The sequence below is a fragment of the Miniopterus natalensis genome, chromosome X, assembly GCF_054644295.1.
Source record: "Miniopterus natalensis isolate mMinNat1 chromosome X, mMinNat1.hap1, whole genome shotgun sequence".
NCBI classification, from domain to species: Eukaryota; Metazoa; Chordata; class Mammalia; order Chiroptera; family Miniopteridae; genus Miniopterus; species Miniopterus natalensis.
The window spans coordinates 55,630,459-55,649,448 of NC_142103.1; the positions used below are offsets into that span (position 1 = coordinate 55,630,459).

At 36.3% G+C, this 18,990-nt stretch overlaps 1 protein-coding gene across 1 annotated transcript in view; it reads right to left on the reverse strand.

The window, feature by feature from the left end:
- The window catches only part of CHIC1 (cysteine rich hydrophobic domain 1), a 72,322-nt gene that overhangs the window by 15,123 nt on the left and 38,209 nt on the right, over positions 1 to 18,990 (reverse strand). Inside the window, exon 3 of the mRNA XM_087813479.1 lies at positions 16,577 to 16,732. Within this exon, the coding sequence (XP_087669605.1) occupies positions 16,577 to 16,732 (156 nt within the window). The remainder of the gene's footprint in view (positions 1 to 16,576; positions 16,733 to 18,990) is intronic.

Genomic DNA, 18,990 nt, shown 5'->3' on the forward strand with positions numbered 1-18,990 from the left:
ACTCTCTATCAGACATAGATCAATAAGGACATTACTGAACTCAACAGCACCATTGATTAACTAGATATAATTGACTTTAACAGACTTTGTCATCCAGCAACAGCAAATCACACATTATTCCTAAACTCACATGGAACATTTACCAAGCTAGATCACATTCTGGGTCACTAAACACATCTTAACATATTTCAAAATTAGAAATCATACAATGTATGTTCTCAGACCATAGTGGAATTAAAATAGAAATCAATAACAGAAAGCTAGATGGAAAATTTCAAAAACAGTGATTAAGTAGCATATTTCTAAAGAATATATGTGGCAAGAGGAAATTTCAAGAAAAATTTAAAAATAGTTTGAACTAAATAAAAGTGAAAACACAACTTATCAAAATTTGTGGGATACAGAGAAAGAAGTGCTTAGAGGGAAATTTATAGCATTGAATGGATATAGTAAAAAGAAGAAAGACCTAATACCAATCATATAAGTGTGAAACTTTGGAAACTAAGAAAAAAGCAAACAAAAAAAAAAAAGTAAGACTTGGCACATTTGCTTCAGTAGTTAGAGCGTTGGTCCTTGGACAGAAGAGTCCTTGGTTTGATTCTGGCCAAGTGCATGTACCTCAGTTGCAGGCTCTATCCCGGCCCCAGTCAGGGGTGTGTGGGAAGGAACTAATAGATGTGTCTCTCTCACATCAATGTTTCTCTGTCTCTCTCTCCCCTTTCCAATCTTGCTGAAAAGCAATGGAAAAAATATCTTCCAGTGAGAATTAAAAATAAATAAATAAAGTAAAAATTGCAACACCCCCCGCCATTAAAAAAAAAAAAATTTTATTGATTTCTGAGTGAGAGAAAGGAAGAGAAGGACAAAAACATCAATGATCTGTTGTGTCCTGTATGTTCCCCACAGGGGATTGAGCCCACAATCCAGGCACTTGCCCTGATCAGGAATTGAACCGCGATCTCCTGGGTCATAGATCGATGCTGAACTGCTGAGCCATGCCAGCTGGGCTTCACTCCTCCATCTTGACACTCACTGTCTCCCCTGCTTTATTAACAAAAAAAAGTTAAGAGGGGTCGGCAAGATGGTAGCACTCTAACAAGAAGCAAAGTGCCCTTGCTTCCAAACACAGACTGGATTTATGGCTAAAATACTGGATAACCAGCTTGGAAAAACAAAAGAAATATAGCTGATGGACACATTTCAAGTAAAGAGCACTGAAGAAACATTGTAGAGACTGAAAAGAGAGAGGGAGACATAGAAAGTGGGAGTACCCCCTGAAGCCAGTGCTGGGCTGGAAGGTTCGAGGGTTAGAGGCTGCAAAACTCCCTCCACTTGGGAGTGTGGGAGATGGGGGGGAGGGAGGTAAAGGGGAGAAAACAGGGGACCTAAGTAATACTTTAAACAATAAAATAAATTTTTTTAAAAAGAAAAAAGTTCAGGATTGATTGGGATTTTGGGGTGGAAGGGAGGGATGAATAGGTGTAACAGTGGATTTTTGCGGAAGTAAAGCTATTATTCTATATAATACTGTAATGTTAGATACATGTCATTGTATATTTGTTGAAACGCATTGAATAGAATATACAACACAAAAAGTAAACTCAAATGTAAACCATGGGCATTAGTTAAAAATAATATGTCAATATTGGCTCATCAGTTTTAACAACTGTATTTCAATAGTGCAAGATGTTAATGATAGGGGAAATTGTGAAGTTAAGAGAAGAGTGTATGGGAACTCTTCTTTTTACTCAGTTTTTTCCTTGTAAACATAAAATTACTCAAAATATAGTGTTCTAATTAAAATATTATACATAAAGTAGAAGATGAAATGAAGTATTAGATAGAAACTGAGAATATCTGTTGCCTGAAGACCTACCATAGAGCCAATACTATGGGGCATTTATCAGGCTGAGACCAAGAGTCACCGGACATTAATTTGAGTCCAAATACAAAAAGGAAAACTCCAAGAAGCTCAATGAATTCCAAGAAGGACAAACTCCAGGAGAAATCTTGAATGCAGTAAGAGAGTACAAGGGATCCTTAATAAGATTAATAACCAATTTCACATCAGAAACCATTAGACTAGAAGCAATGATTTGACATATTTAAAGTGCTATCAGAAAAACCCCCCTATCATCCAAGAATTCTATATTTGGGTTCTGGTCAAGATGGCAGAGTAGCACTTGCCTCCTCCCATGACATCAAAATTACAACTAAATTATAGAACAGTCAACCTGGAGAACCATCTAAAGGCTAGCTGAATAGAAGTCCTATAGCTAAAGATTTTCAGAAGCCACACTGATACTGGTAAGAGGGTTGGATACACAAAATGAGTTGGCCCCACATCCACATGTGGCAGTTGAGAATGCAGAGGGATATCTCAGCTGCAGAAATCCCCCTGAAAAGTGAGGGACTCAGCCCAAAATAGGGCACTTAAGCCCAGAACACCAATGATAGAAAGAGAAGCCCACATAACCTCTGGCTGTGAAAATTAGGGGGTATTCTGTCCACTTGGATGAGACAGAAGGCTGGTGAAAACCCAAGTGTCATCTTAAAATGACAGCACACAAAACTCTTGTTTGCAGGCACTCATGCTGGGCTCCTGCAAAGGGATGGCAGCTCGGGGCGGGTGGTGGTGGTGGTGGTGGTGGTGGTGGTGCACCAGAGTCATACAGAGAGAGACTAAGTTATGTGGCTTTGGGGTGAGGGCCGGAGGGACAGCTGCCAATGTCCCTCTATTGAGTCACGCTCCTGCACAACCCACGGGCACCATCTTTCCTGGGTTGAGTACTCTCTGCACTGGGCATTAGCCTTGTGAGCTAGACTAGTTCCACACTGGTGACTCTCTAATGCCCTGCCCTACCCGACTCCCACATGGCCTGAGGCACTGTTAGCAGCAACTACCCTGGACCTGCATTGTAGTATTTCTTAAAAAATGCTTTAGGAATTCTAGTCAAGCTTGAAGGGTTGCCAGAGATAAACAAGAAGAAACATTGTGTGGCTTCATGTTTAGGGACATCTTCCTCTACAGTGAACAGGCATTAACTTTCTTTTGTTGAGCACTCCCCTCACACAGTCAAATCTTAATCTGCATTAGCCTTGTGAACTCTACTAGCTCTACCCCAAAGGCTCTCTGAAATCCACCCCCACCCAATTGAAAAGTTCCACAGCCCCAGGTAGGTGGCAGCTGGCTTTGGTATACCCTGAGACTTTTGCTGAGTAGCCTGAGACCCAGCACTGGTGCCAATTTTGAAACTGTTTTAACCTGGCAAACACCACTCGCCCCACCCTGGTTACTCACTAAGAACTGAACTCATGCAAATCATGTACTACCCAATGCTATTTCAGTGGCTGAGAAGTATGGGCAGCTGGTAGGCGGTGGTGGGTCTTGAGGTACCTTGGACCATTTGCTGACCTGCCATAGGCCTGGTACAGGAAATAGCAGGCTTAGGTTCACAGTTTGGCCCTTCTCACATGCACCCAAGCTAAGCACAGGAAGCTAACAAATGCAGATTGCTTTATAGTTCATAACAGGTAGCTTCAGTTGGTCTCAAGTAACATCAGATATTGACTTGCACCAGAGTCGCTTCACAGAGGCCCCAGAACTAACAGAGCACAAAAGGGTACTATCTGATAACCTCTATAAGTGCCTTACCTAAAGGGAGGTCTCTGCTGGCACTAGAATGTGCTCAGGAAAATTCTGCAATGTGTGGTCAGCCCATGCACAGCTGCTCATACACTGTGGTCATGGCCAATTTGCACAGGCAGTCAGCCTGAGATTCAACCCATGGACATGCCAACAGCAATCAAGGCTCAAATAGAACAGGAGGGGACACATAAATTACACAGGTGATCAGGGAGATGGCACCACTGGAGCCCACAAGATGCTTACTACATTAGGTGACCCAACCAAGACTGAAAGACACAGCAGAATTACTTAATACATAGAAACAAACACAGAGAGGCAGCCAAAATAAGAAAACAAAGAAGCATTCCTCAGATAAAAGAACAAGAGAAATCTCCAGAAAAACAGCTAAATGAAATGGAGTCAAGCAGTCCACCAGATACAGAGTTCAAAATACTGGTTATAAAAAATGTTCAAGGAAGTTAATGAGAACTACACCAAAGAGATAGCAAACTTAAAAAGGACACAAAAAGCGTAAAAAAGAACCAATCAGAAATGAAGAATAAAATAACTGAAATGAAGAACACACTAGAAGGAATAAACAGATTAGATGAAGCAGAGAACTAAAATAGCTACGTGGAAGACAAGGTAGCAGAAAACACCCATCAGAGCAGCAAAAAGAAAAAAAGAATTTAAAAAATGAGAATCGTTCAAGGGACCTCTGGTACAACATCAAGTGTAGCAACATCCATATCATAGCAGTACTAGGAGGAGGAGGAGAGAGAAAGAGATCAAGGGATTGAGAACCGATTTGAAGAAATGACAGGAAACTTACCCAACTTGCTGAAGAAAAAAGACACATAAGTTCAGAATATGGAGAAATTCCCAAACAAGATGAAACAAAAGAGGCCCACACAATGACACATCATAATTAAAATGGCAAAAATTAAAGAAAAAGAGAGAATCTTAAAATTACCAAGAGAAAGACAGTTATTTACCTACAAGAGAGCTCCCATATGACTCTCAGCTGATTTCTCAAAAGAAACATTTCAGGCCAGAACGGGTTGGCATGAAATATTCAAAGTAATGAAAAGCAAGAACCTAAAATCAAGACAACTCTACCCAGCAAAGTTATCATTTAAAATTGAAGGGGAGCCAAGCTGGGCGTGGCTCAGCTGTTGAGCGTCAGCCTAGGATCCAGGCGATCGGGGTTTGATTCCTGGTCAGGGCACATGCCCAGGTTGCGAGCTCAGTCCCCAGTCGGGGGCGTGCAAGAGGCAGCCGATCAATGACTCTCTCATCACTGATGTTTCTATCTCTCTCCCTCCCTCTCCCTTCCTCTCTCTGAAATCAGTAAAGATATATTAAAAAAAAAAAAAAAATTTTGAAGGAAAAATAAAGGGCTTCCCAGACAAGAAAAAGCTAGAGTTCATCACCAACAAAACAGTATTATATGAAATGTTAATGGATCTTCTTTAAGAAAAAGAAAAGAGCCCAGCCGGCATGGCTCAGAGTTTGAGCATCGACCTAGGATCCAGGGGATCGGGGTTCGATTTCCGGTCAAGGCACATACCTGGGTTGTGGGCTAGGCAGCCGATCAATGACTCTCTCGTCATTGATGTTTCTCTCTCTCTCTCTCCCCCTCCTTTCCTCTCTCTGAAATCAACAAATATATGTTTAAAAAAAGAAAAAAAGAAAAGAGACACATAGTTTTAAAGAATAAAAAGATAATAAATATGTACCTATCAATAATTACAATAAATGCAAATAGATTAAATGATCCAATCAAAATCATAAAGAGATTGAGTGGATAAGAAAACAAGGCCATGTATATGCTGTATACAAAAGACCCACCTAAGAACAAAGGATAAACAAAGACTGAAAGTAAAGAGATGGAGAAAAACATTTCTTGCAAATTGGAATGAAAAAAAGCTGGCGTAGCAATACTTATATCAGACAAAATACCCTTTGAAAAGGGTATAATAGGAGAAAAAAGGAGAACATTAGCTAAAGATAAAGAGTTCGATCCAACCAGATGATACAACCCTTGTAAACATTTGCGCATCCACCTAAATATATAAAGCAAATCTTGATAGACATAAAGAGAGAAATTCACAGTAGTAATAGAGTCATAGTAGGGGATTTTAACACCACATTGACATCAATGGATAGATCTTCCAGACAAAATATTAATAAGGAAACAGCAGCCTTAAATGACACACTAAATCAGATGGATTTAATTTGGATCTTCAGAGCATTTCACTTCAAAGCAAAAAATATATGTTCTTCTCAAGTGCACATGGAACATTCTCAAAAACAATGACATGCTAGGACACGAAATAAGTCTCTAAAAGTTCAAGAAGACTGCAATCATATCAAGCGTGTCCTCAGATCACAATTGCAAGAAGCTAAAAATCAACTATAATAAAAAACCCCAAAACATTCAAACACATGGAGACTAAATAGTATGTTACTACACAATGAATTGGTTACTAATGAGATCAAGGAATAAATAAAAAACTTCCTGGAAACAAATGAAAACGAACACACAACAATCCCAAATCCATGGGACACGCCAAAAGCAGTCCTGAGAGGGAAGTTCCTAACTTTACAGGCTTACCTCAAGAAGCAATAAAAATCTCAAATAATTGATATAACCCTACAAATAAAAGAATTAGAAAGAGAGTAAGAGAAACCCAAAAGAAGTAGAAAGAAGAGAATACTAAAGATCAGAGCAGAAATAAACGACATAGAGACTAAAAAAACAATACAAAGATCTGGTTCTTTGAAGAGATAAACAAGACTGATGAACATTTAGCCAGACTTATGAAGAAACAAAGAGAGAGGACCCAAATAAACAAAATCAGAAATGAAAGAGGTGATGTAACAACTGACATCACAGAAATACAAAGGATTATAAGAAAATAATTTGAGCATTTATGTGGCGACAAAATGGACGACCTGTGTGCAATGGACCAATTCCTAGAAACATACAATATTCCAAATTGCAATCAAGAATAATCAGAAAACCTGAATAGGCCAATGATAAATAATGATAATGAAGCATTAATAAAAATTCCAAGCAAACAAAAGTTCCAGACCACATGGTTTCACGGGTGAGTTTACCAAACATTCAAAGAAGAACTAACACCTATCATCCTCAAAGTATTCCAAAAAATTCAAGAAGGAAGCTCTTTTTATGAGGCCAGCATTATCCTAATTCCAAAACCAGATAAAGACACTACAAAGAAAGAAAATTACAGGCCAATATCCCTAATGAACATAAATGCTAAAATCCTCAATAAAATTTTAGCAAATCGGCTCCAGTAATACATTAAAAAGATCATATACCTTGATCAAGTGGGACGTATTTCTGGAATGCAAGGTTGGTACAATATTCAAAAATCAGTAAATGTAGTGCACCACATAAACAAAATAAACGTTGGAAAACACATGATCTTATCAATAGATGCAGAAAAAGCATTTGATAAAATCCAGCATGAATTTATGATATTTATGATAAAAACTCTCAGCAAAGTGAGAATAAAAGGAACATAACTCTACATAATAAAGGCCATACATGACAAACGCACAGTTAATATCATAATCAATGGGAAAAAACTAAGTGTTTCCCTTAAAAACAGGAACAAGACAGGGGTGTCCACTTTTACCACTCTTATTCAACATAGTACTGGAAGTCCTAGCCACAGCAATCAGACAAGAAGAAAACATAAAAAGCATCCAAATTGGAAAAGAGGAAGTAAAACTGTCATTACTTGCAGATAACACATGATTGTACATGGAAAACTCTAAAGATTCCACCAAAAAAATTACTAGATTTAAGAAATGAATTTGGCAATATCAGGATACAAAACCAACAGCCAGAAATCAATGGCATTTTTATACACCAACAATGAACTCTCAGAAAGAAAAACTAAATAGAACAATCCCATTTAACACTGCAACTAAAAAAATAAGATACCTAAGAATAAACTTAACCAAGGAGGTAAAAGACCTGTAACTTGGAAAACTATAGGACATTGAAAAAAGAAATAGAGGAAGGTACAAAAAAGTGGAATCATAAACGGTGTTCATGGATCGGAAGACTTAACATCATTAAAATGCCCATACTATCCAAAGCAATCTATAGATTCAATGCAATTTTAAAATACCAACGACATATTTCACAGATCTGGAAAACACACTCCAAAAATTTATATGGAACCAAAAAAGACCCCAAATAGTCACGGCAACCTTGAGAAAGAAGAACAAAGTTGGAAGGATTATAATACCTATATCAAGCTATACCCCAAAACCACTGTAATCAAAACAGCCTGGCACTGGGACAAGAACAGGCATATAGATCAATGGAACAGAATGGAGACCCCAGAAATGGACTCAAGCCATTATGTTCAATTAATATTTGGTAAAGAAGGCAAGAGCATACAATGGAATAAAGACGGTCTCTTCAATAAATGGTGTTTGGGAAAATTGGACTGGTACATGCAAAGAAATGAAACTAGACCACCAACATACACCATACACCAGAATAAACTCAAAATGGATAAAAGACTTAAATGTAAGATGTGAAACCAAAAAAATCATAGAAGAAAACATAGGCAGTAAAATCTCAGACATCTCTCATAGCAGAATTTTCACTGGTAACATCTCCTAGGGCAAAAGACAAAAGGAAAAAAATAAACAAATGGGACTGCATCAAACTAAAAGGATTCTGCAGAACAAAAAAACCCACCCTCTAATGAAAAGGGAAGCCACTGTGTGGGAGAACATATTCACCAATGATACATCTGATAAGGGGTCAATTTCCAAAATATGTAAAGAACTCATACAATTCAATAAAAGGAGGACAAATAATCCAATTTAAAAATGGGCTAAAGGCCTGAATAGACATTTCTCCAAAGAGGATATACATGGCCAGTAGACATATGAAAAAACGCTCAATGTCACTAATCATCATAGAGATGCAAATTTAAATTGCAACACCATATCCCTCACACTTGATAGAATGGCTACCATCAGTAATTCAACAAACAACAAGTGCTGATGAGGATGGGTGGAAAAGGGAACCCTAGTACACTGCTGGTGGGAATGCAGACTGGTGCCACTATGAAAAACAATATGGAGATTTCTCAAAAATTAAAAATAGAACTGCTATTTGACACAGCCATCCCAATTCTGGGAATATATCCTAAGAATCCCGAAACATCAATCATAAAGAATATATGCACTCCTGTATTCATAGCAGCATTATTTACAATAGCTAAAATCTGAAAACAGCTCAAGCGCCCATCAGCAGATGAATGGATAAAAAAAGCTGTGGCACATTTACACTATGGAATATTATGCAGCTGTACAAAAGAAGGATCTTTTATACTTTGGGACAGTATGGATGGACCTGGAGATTATTATGCTAAGTGAAATAAGCCAGTCAGAAAAAGACAAATATCACATGATCTCACTTATATATGAAATCTAATGAACAAAATAATGTCCAGAGACATGGAAGCATGCAACAGACTGACAGTTTTTAGAGGAATAGGGGCAGGGAAGCACAGGGCTGGAAAGAGATTAACCAAAGAACTTATATGCGTATAGTAAACCCTGATTTTGTGGATCTTGATTTGATGGACTTCAGATTTAACGGACAAAATTTCTGCTCCATATGTCATATGTGAAAATTAACATCCTGTTGATTTTTAAATGCTTTTGACTAGGATTTGTTTATAATTAAATTAACAGGTTATTTTTGTGTTTATAATTCAGTTATTTTTAACAAATATTAGCAAACAGTCCATATGTTGGGAAAAAAACACTATAGTAAAATCGCCAACATAAATAAATTCTACATATCTACAACTATAGTCTACATATTTAAATCCAGTAGTCATCAATGGTAAACAATGTTTGGGAAATGATTGGTACCTGATGACACCGCATGGGTGTGGTAATTGGTCTGTAGTCACATATGGTGACATCCTGAAAGAGTTGTATTTGTTTACTCACAGTGACTGGTGAATGCAGGCATTTACTACACCTATTCAGTATAAATCTAAAATTACAGTAATACATATAGAAAACTTTTTTGTGAAATTATTTTTCATAATACTTAATTTTAATTATGCAAATGTGTCTACATAAGTAAAAAAGGTGAACTAATATGTCAATTTTTTAACATACACATTGGGAAAACCTACTTTATAATATAATGGACTTTTGGCTTTAACAGACACCCCTTAGCCCAATTTGGCCCATTATATTGAGGTTTTACTGTATATGCATAGCCCATGGACACAGACAGTGCAGTGAAAGCCAGGGAAGGGACGGGAGCCAGGCAGAGGGGATCAAAGTGGGGAAAAATGAAGCACATCTGTAATACCCTCAACAATAAAAATAAATTTTAAAAAACCACACAAACAAACAAAACCCACACAAACAGATGGACACTAAAGAATATGTTAATAAACCATAAATCTAATTATAAATCTATGTTAATGGTCACAAAGAAACCAGATACGAGATGTAATTTGTGATAACAACATATATGGTGAGATATGGACATGAATAGAACCAGAGTTTGTGTATTATTGAAATAAGATTATGTTAATCCAAACTATTATTTTACACATTTAAGATGTGAATTATAATCCTCAGGGTAATAAAAGCTAAGAAGATAACTAAAAATATACAAAAAAGGAAATGAGAAGGTACATGGAGCACTATATAAATCAATTAAATATAAAATAAGGAAGTAATTGAGTAAAAAAATATATGATATATGGAAAACATAGGAAAATGGTAGTTCTTCCTTATCATTACAAACTGAATTATGTTCCCCCAATATTCATATATTGATATCACAATGGCTAGTTCTTCAAAATGTGACTGGATTTGGAGATAAGATTTTTAAAGAGATAACTACATTAAAATGAGATAATTAGGGTGAGCCCTAATCCTATATGACTGTTATCCTTTTAAGAAGAAATTAAGATACAGACATGTATAGAGGGAAAACCAGGTGAAGGCCCAGGGAGAAAATGGCCATGTAGAAACCAAGGAGAGAAAACTCAGGAAAAATCAACAATCAACTCTCCCAAAACTTTCATCTGAGTCTTGTAGCCTACAGAACTGTGGGAAAATAAATTTCTGTTGCTTAAGGCACCTAGTCTGTTTTAAGGCAGCTCCAGCAAACTAATACATTATCATTAATCTCTTTAAATAAAAAGATTAAACTCTCAATTGAAATGTAGAGATTTGCAGAATGGATTAAAAAAGATGTTTGATTATATATATATATATGCTGTCTACATGGGGCTCTATTTAGATTAAAAAACACAAATAAGCAGAAACAGAGAATGGAAAAATATTTTCCATGTAAATAGTAACCAAAAAAAGATTTTGAGTGTCTATAAAAATATCAGACAAAATAGATTTTAAGTAAAAAAAAGTTACAAGAGAAAAAAATGGACAGTATATGTCTTAATATGCTCAGGTTGCTATAACAAAATACCACAGACTGGGTGTCTTAAACAACAGACATCTATTTCTCACAATTCTGGAAGATAGAATGTCTTAAACCACTTGAGCATGGTTGGTTGGGTTCTGGTGAAAGCCCTCTTCCTGGCTTGCAGCAGCTGTGTATTCTCACATGGTGGAGAGAGAGCAAGCTCTCTGTTTTTTTCTTATAAGGGCACTAATTCTGTCAGGGGAACCCCACCCTCATGACTTCATCTAACCTAGTTATCTCACAAAGCCCAAAGTGCTACCTGCTTCCAAATACCAACAGATTGCGTGTGTGTGTGTGTGTGGGGGGGGGCAGGGTTTCAACATATGAATTCTGGGGGGGAGATACAAACATTAATTCCATAACAATATATATTGATATAATATAAATCTATTATAAACATATATATAACTAATAAAATATATGAAGCAAAAATTGATAAAACTGAAGGGAGAAATAATTCTACATAATAGTTAGAGACTTCAATGCTTCACCTTTAATAATGGGTACAACAACTATACAGAAAATCAATAAAGAAATATAGGGCTCGAACAACATAATCAACTAGACCTAACAAATATATACAGAACACACCACAACAGTATAATATAAATTATTCTCAGGTGTACATGGAGTATTCTCCAGGGTAGACCATATTTTATGACACTAAACAAGTCTCAAGAAATTTGAAGAGATTAAAATAATATAAAATATCTTCTCCAATAACAATGGAACGAAACTAGAAAATATAAGAGAAGAAAAACAGTATTATATTCATGTTATGAGATTGAGAGCAAATATTATAACAAAAATAGATAAAAAGTAATTTCAGCCCTGGTCTGTGTGTCTCAGTGGTTAGAGTGTCAGCCAAAGGGACCTGTTTTTTTTTTTTTTTTAATTAAAAAAATTTTTTTTTTAATTTTTATTTTTTATTTTTTTAACTTTTTATAATTTTTATTTTTGTTTAAAGTATTACAAATGTCCCTTTTTCTCCCCAATGACCCATTCCCCCCCCGTTCCTTCCCCTTCCCCAGTCGCTCTCCCCACCATTGTCCGTGTCCCCGGGTCGTGCATATATGCATATAAATTCTTTGGGTACTCTCTCCCCCTACATCCCCCCGCCTCCCTCTGTCCCTCTGACATTTCGTCACTCTCAACTATGCTTCCATGTCATTGAATCTATTCTGCTCGTCAGTTTATTAAGTTCTTTAGATTCCACGTATAAGCGAGATCATGTGATGTTTCTCTTTCGCTGCCTGGTTTATTTCACTCAGCATAATATTCTCCAGGACCATCCATACTGAGGGACCTGGGTTTGATTCCCAGTTAAGGGCACATTACCTGGGTTGCAGGTTTCCTCCCTAGCCCAGGTCAGGGCACATGAGGGAGGCAACCAATCCATGTGTGTCTCTCACATCAATGTTTCTCTCTCTCTCCGCTCCCCCCTCTCCCTCCCTCCCTCCTACCCTTCCTTCCGTTATCTTTAAAAGTCAGTGGAAAAAATATCCTCAGGTGAGGATTAGTAACAACAACAAAAAAAGTCATCTCAAATTTAAGGATGGTGGCATGATGAGGCCTGAAAATTGACTGTAATATATCACAGTAGCTTCAGTGGCAAATGTAAGAACAGGTAAAGAAAGCCATTTTTTTTTCAAGTATCAACCATAGAATCTAACCAGAGCCAAGAGAGACTAGGAAGAGCTCAGGGCACCCTGATCTGTATTTCTTTTCTTCAACCTAATCTGCTAGAAAAAATGTTCAGGAGGTATACTGGCTAAAAAACAAATAAACAACAACAGCAACAACAAAGGCAGACTGTTTATATAGAAATTCTTTTCTTGGAAACATTTTACAATCATTAGTTCACATAGCAACCTTAGGACACAGGGCAGAGTAATCATATTATTTCCATTTTATCTTGTGGAGAAACAGACATGACTTGCATATATCTAGATACCTCATCAGAGGTGGCTAGAGCAGGATGGCAAACTACGGCCCACTAACTGGCCTGCTGCCTGTTTTTGTAACTAATGTTTTACTGGAACATAGCAATGCTCACTTATTTACATATTGTTTAGGGCTGCTTCACACTAAAATGGCAGTGATGACTAGTTGCAACAGAGATCTCTGGCACAGAAAACCTAAAACTACTTACTATTTGGTTTCTTAACAAAAAGTTTGCCCACCCCCACTAGAGAATAAAAAGTCAGTGTGTTGACTGTTTACCATACCACTTAATGTTTGTCTTAGGAATAAGAAATTTTTTCTTAGAAATAGGAAATTTTTTCTTAGGAATAGAAATTTGACCTAAGAAACATGATATTGTCAATAGCATACAGAATTACAAGAGACAAAAACAAACCGTAGCAAAAAAAAAAAAAAAAAAAGGGTTATTTTTCTTGTTGTGCCATTTACTGTGTGACATTTGGAAAGTCACTTCACCATTCTGGATCTCAGTTTTGATGGCTGAAAAAGTAACGGATTTGGGCTATATGAATGCTAATCATCTTTCCGATTAAACTATTATAGTTTATATGAGCAATTTTCAACCTATTTCATCTCATGGTACACATAAACTAATTTCTAAAATTCTGTGACACACCAAAAAATATTTTTGCTTATATGACAAAAAATAGGTAAAATTTTGATTTATTCACATCGGATGGCTATTGTGTTGGCTGTTGTCATTGTTTTATTTGACAGTATAGGGGAAAAGAGGTCCATGCCCCTGACTAAGTAGGTATTGCCTGCTTTAAAAATTCTTGTGGCACACTGAAAATCGCTGGGTATACAAGGTAGTTTATAGATTAGGAAGCAATAGCGAAGGCATAAAGTTTCTTAAATTGTTATATTTTATTTTTCATTTTTACATGTGGATGAAAAAGCAGCAAGTCACTTTAAATCTCTTCATTATCAGGACAATCTTAAAAGTAAGAAATATTATCCTGATTTTATAGGTGAGGAAACTGAGGGCCCAGAAAAGACAGTGTCTTGCAAAAGGTTACCAGCACATGCTTACTGTTTTATTGTCTAGTGTGTTAACAACATAGTGCGTACAAAATCAAGGGCTATAACTATAAGGTATACAGAGTAAGGCAGGTAATGTAAACGCTGGGTGGTTCTATGGTAAACCACAGACCACATGTCTTATGTAAAGTGAGCTAGGGCCAATTGCTGAAATATAGTCATGTGGGTTCAATATTGCCAGATCTTTAGATTTTACAAGAGTTGTTAGATGTCTCAAATTTTATTTTAAATATTCCAATTTTGATTTTTGTTTTATTTTATTTTCTTTCTGCTGTGTATTTTTAAAAAGTGAAATTATTATACCTTTCTTTAGAGCCTTATTAACGTCAATGATTTTAGAATCAACTCAACATATATTTTTGAGTAGCCAACATCTTTAAATGTGAATATATATTTTGAATGTTCTACAGATATAAAAGTCATATTCAACTTCTCAAAGGAAAACTGAGGTAACTTTAGAGTAAACATCACACACACAAAAAAAGAAGAAAAATTACATACTGAGTCACATCAGTTCAACACAGAATTCCTAATCATAAAATACCATAGTGCCTTTCTAGTAGGGATTTCACGTACAATAATTGAGAAGTGTTATATTCTGTACTTACAAACTAAATATTCCAATTTTAAATGCTGGCAATTGATTCAACTGTTTAAAAAAACAAAGTTGACTGGACTTAGTCCACAGGATGATAGTTTTCAAATATAAACTTTTTAAAAAATTGACAGATTAGTGATTTAAAAATATACTGATACCATCTTTCATGTACATTCTTCATAAACCAAAGTAAGGGAATAGGGAGAAATCACAGCATCAGTATCAATCTCATTTTTCATCGAATATTCTATCAGAAGTGCTCATAGTAAAATTGCATAAGTAAAGAAATTGCTTCTCTTTATTTGAGACCCTGTGGTGAAGGTGTTAATAAATAGGCAAAGAGTAAACAGTTCACCAGAAAAAAAAAAATAGAACGTGGATAATATTAAAACAAAAAAATCTGTTCTTAAGTAATTGAAATTGACTATATTTGTGTGGTGAAAAATCCAAATATAATAAATGCATATTGAAGCTTTAAAAATAATGGGGATGGATAAGAATTATTGATTTGTAATTTTAGAAGTAAGATATGACAATTTGGGAAATAAATTTATGCTGTCATTTTTTAACTTACAGAAAGCCATTTGAAAATACTGTACATGCTTTGACAATAAACTAAGTTTTATTTAAAGTAAAGTTCTGATCTACTGATAGTTACCAAGGGAATCAATGAAATGTTTAACTTTTCCATTCAAAACGTCATAGGGGTAGCAGTATTTTATTATGTTTTTTTTAAAAAAAGTAGACATTAAAGCCCTGGCTGGTGTGAATCAGTGGTCAGAGCACTGGCCCAAGCACCATAAGGTTGCAGGTTTGATTCCTGTCCATGATCAGGGTGCATGTGGGAGGCAACCAATTGATGTGTGTCTTTCTCACATCAGTTTCTCCCTTCCCTGCCACCCCCTCTTCCACTCTGTAAAAACCAATGGAAAAAATACCCTCAGGTGAGGATTAACAATAAATAAATAAATAAATAAATAAATAAATAAATAAATAAATAAATAAATAAAAGTAGACATTAAGGAGGGCAGAAGAAAGATGAAAAGGGAAAAACAATTACTTCTTTGGAATTTGTTGGCTTTTATGAAACACTTGCTCCACTAATTATATCCCCATAAGGTGTTATGATTTTAGATATGGCTCAGCAGGTTAATTATTATTTAAAAGTTTAAATACAATCAGAAACATGATACAGGAAAAAGAAATTTAGGTAAAATGAATTAATTTTCCTCACTGGTGTCAATGAAAAAGTTTAAAGATATCTTCCCACTGAGGGGAAAAACATTCAAAGACTATAATAAAATTTTAAAGAAAGTGAGATTAAGATAGCAGCCTTAAATTTGTAATGTCATGTTAGAATGTCATGTAACTAGTAATGTCATGTTAGAATGCTGTTCCAACATGTTTGAAACTAAGCAGGATTCCGGTCCACCATGAACTTTGTAGTTTACTTTCACTTCTGCCTTTCTTCAGAGCAGAAGAATGTCTCTTATATAGATGTAGCTTGCAAATACTTTAAGTCACAGCTTTGGGTTTTGTAAAAAGAATAAGTAGCACAGTTACACTGATATTTATTTAAGTATTCCACTAACATTGCACTTATTTAAAATGAAGGGAACCCATATTATGTGATAAAGTGTTGATAAAAGCTAGGCAAATGACTTAGTCTCCCTGTCCCTGAGTTTACCTCTAGAATGAGGATAGCATTGTTATGAGAATTAAATAAACCATGCAACATACTAGGCATATAGTGTTTAACAAAAATTATTTCTTATCAATATTATACAATAAAATGGTTACTCACTCTTTTGTTGAGACAAATAACAGGCCACAGGCTGCAACCCAGAGTACAACAACAGCAGAGACAACCACACAGCAGCCATTTCACATTGACTGGGAGAGCCTTTTTCAAACATGCATTCACACGGCTAATGCTGGTCTTAAATTCTTCTGGAGCCACCTACAAAAAGGGCACAATCTTTAATAGCTTGTGGACAACTTTCCACTATTTATCTCTAAACCTAAAGACAATGTTTGTCTTATTACAAATACTTTAAGGAATTACACCTTTAAACATATTTCTTCCTTACCCTCCCCAATAAATACATATTAACATATTCCTGGATGGCATTAGAAAGCAAAAACAATATAGTTTCATGTTTACCGAATTTATTCTGTTTAAAAACAACAATCTTCTGATATTACCAACAGTAAAATGACAACAATAAAATTGGTGGTAAAGAATACCCATCAAGCAGTCTTTTTACCAAATATTCTCAATGTTAAGGCAATATTATTTATAGTTTCTAGTCATTCTGACCAAAAGTTGACTAAGATTAGAAATATAACAATATGAACCTACATACTATCAGAGGAAATTGAATTAAAATTAAATTTTGGCAATATTCCTATTTTAAAAACGACAACTGTCAAACCTTTCTCCCTGGCAGACATGCAAAATAATTTTAACACTTGCCATTGTTACCGTTGTTTGTAGGTAAAAGCTACACTAATAAAGGTGATAACAATCAAGAAATGGTCTTGCCCTAGTCAGTTTGGCTCAGTGGTTAGAACATCAGCCTGCAGACTGAAGGGTGGTGGGTTTGACTCCAGTCAAGGTCACATACCTTAGTTTCTGGTTCAATCCATTGCCCCATTTCGAGAGGCAACCAATTAGTGTGTCTTTCTCACATCAAAGTTTCTCTTTGTCTCTCCCCCTCCCTTCAATTCTCTATGAAGAATGGATGGAAAAAATATTCTTGGGTGAGGATTAACAAAAGAAAAAAAAGTTAAAAAAGAGAAATGGTCTTAGTATTCAGCATAAAAAGAACTCATGATTGCTATAAATTCTAGAAGTTGTAAAGTTCTTACACAAATTTAACATTTTTAATTACTATTTCCATTCCTGGAAGTGGCTGCTTGTGCACCTGTGTAAACAATAACAAAGTCAGTTTAAAGACAAGAGTATGAGAGGCATAACTAGATTTATACCAGAACTTCTGCTTGAGGTTATATAATTCTAAAGTATACTAAAGATAGTTTGATTTCAGTGAAATCATATTATCAATCACAAAATTGCTCCTTGTGATTTAGAAAGATGTCAGGCTGTAAAATCAATTGCAGAAAAAAATCCAGCATCTGCCTGTGCAAGCAAAGCTTATAAAATTATTAGGAAAAAGAAGCTGCTATAAAATAAAACCCCGACTAGCATCTTTGGTATCAAAAATATGGAGCTTTGAAGGCTAGAAAGATGAAGGCACATTAAGTGGAAGCTACATTGACACTTCCAGGAAGAAACTGGAATTACAACTAAAATATAGAAAAACCATCCTGAATAATCAACTGAAGATTAGCTGGAGAGCACCCTTATAACCAAGAACATAAAATGGAGACCACACAGAGACTGGTAGGAAGTACAGAGGTGCAGGAGGGCTGGCTAGGCTCACACAGGCAGCAGCTGAAGGTCTGGAGGGATATTTCAGCTGTTGGAAGTTCCAACTGAAAACTTAGGGGCCTAAACCCCAAGGTGGGCTTCCCAGCCAAGCGCACCAGAACTGAGAAAGGTTCCCACATAACATCTGACTGTGAAAAGCAGCTGGGTTTCTGTCTGCCAGGGAGAGATGGCTGTAAATGCAGGCACCCTCTTAAAAAGCCAACAAATAAATTTCTGTGTGTAATCACTAGTCTTGGGCTCTGACAGAGGGAGGGCAGCTTGGACTACAGAGATGTGAGGAGAAGCTAGGGTTGTGGGGTCTGGAGATAGAGCTAAGAGGACATCCATCTGGATTCCTATGCTGAGTCATCCCCCATACTGCAGGAGATATCTTTCTCAAGCAAACCGTTGCCAGCCAGGCATATTTTTGCTTGGGAAGGAAGCAATTGCCCCATACATTGGAAAAATGCTTGCTCTTCCCTGTTTAGTTTAGGCCTTGCTGTGGTCTATAGACTGAGGTGCATTAAGAGAATCAGGTTAATTAGCCTGCAGACAGAGGCAGACCTCAGGGTGCTTTGAGTCTTTGCCTGATCTGCTTCTGGACCAAGGGCTTGGGAAAACAGACTTTGGTGTGCATCTTGGTCCTGTCCAAATGCACCCAGTCCCAACAGAGGGAACCACAAGCTGTGGGTCATTGATAGCTCCAAACAGAGTACTAAAAGCCAGTCACAAACAGCATCTGACATTGGTCTGCACCAGAGACAGTCCAAAAAGACTGAGAATAT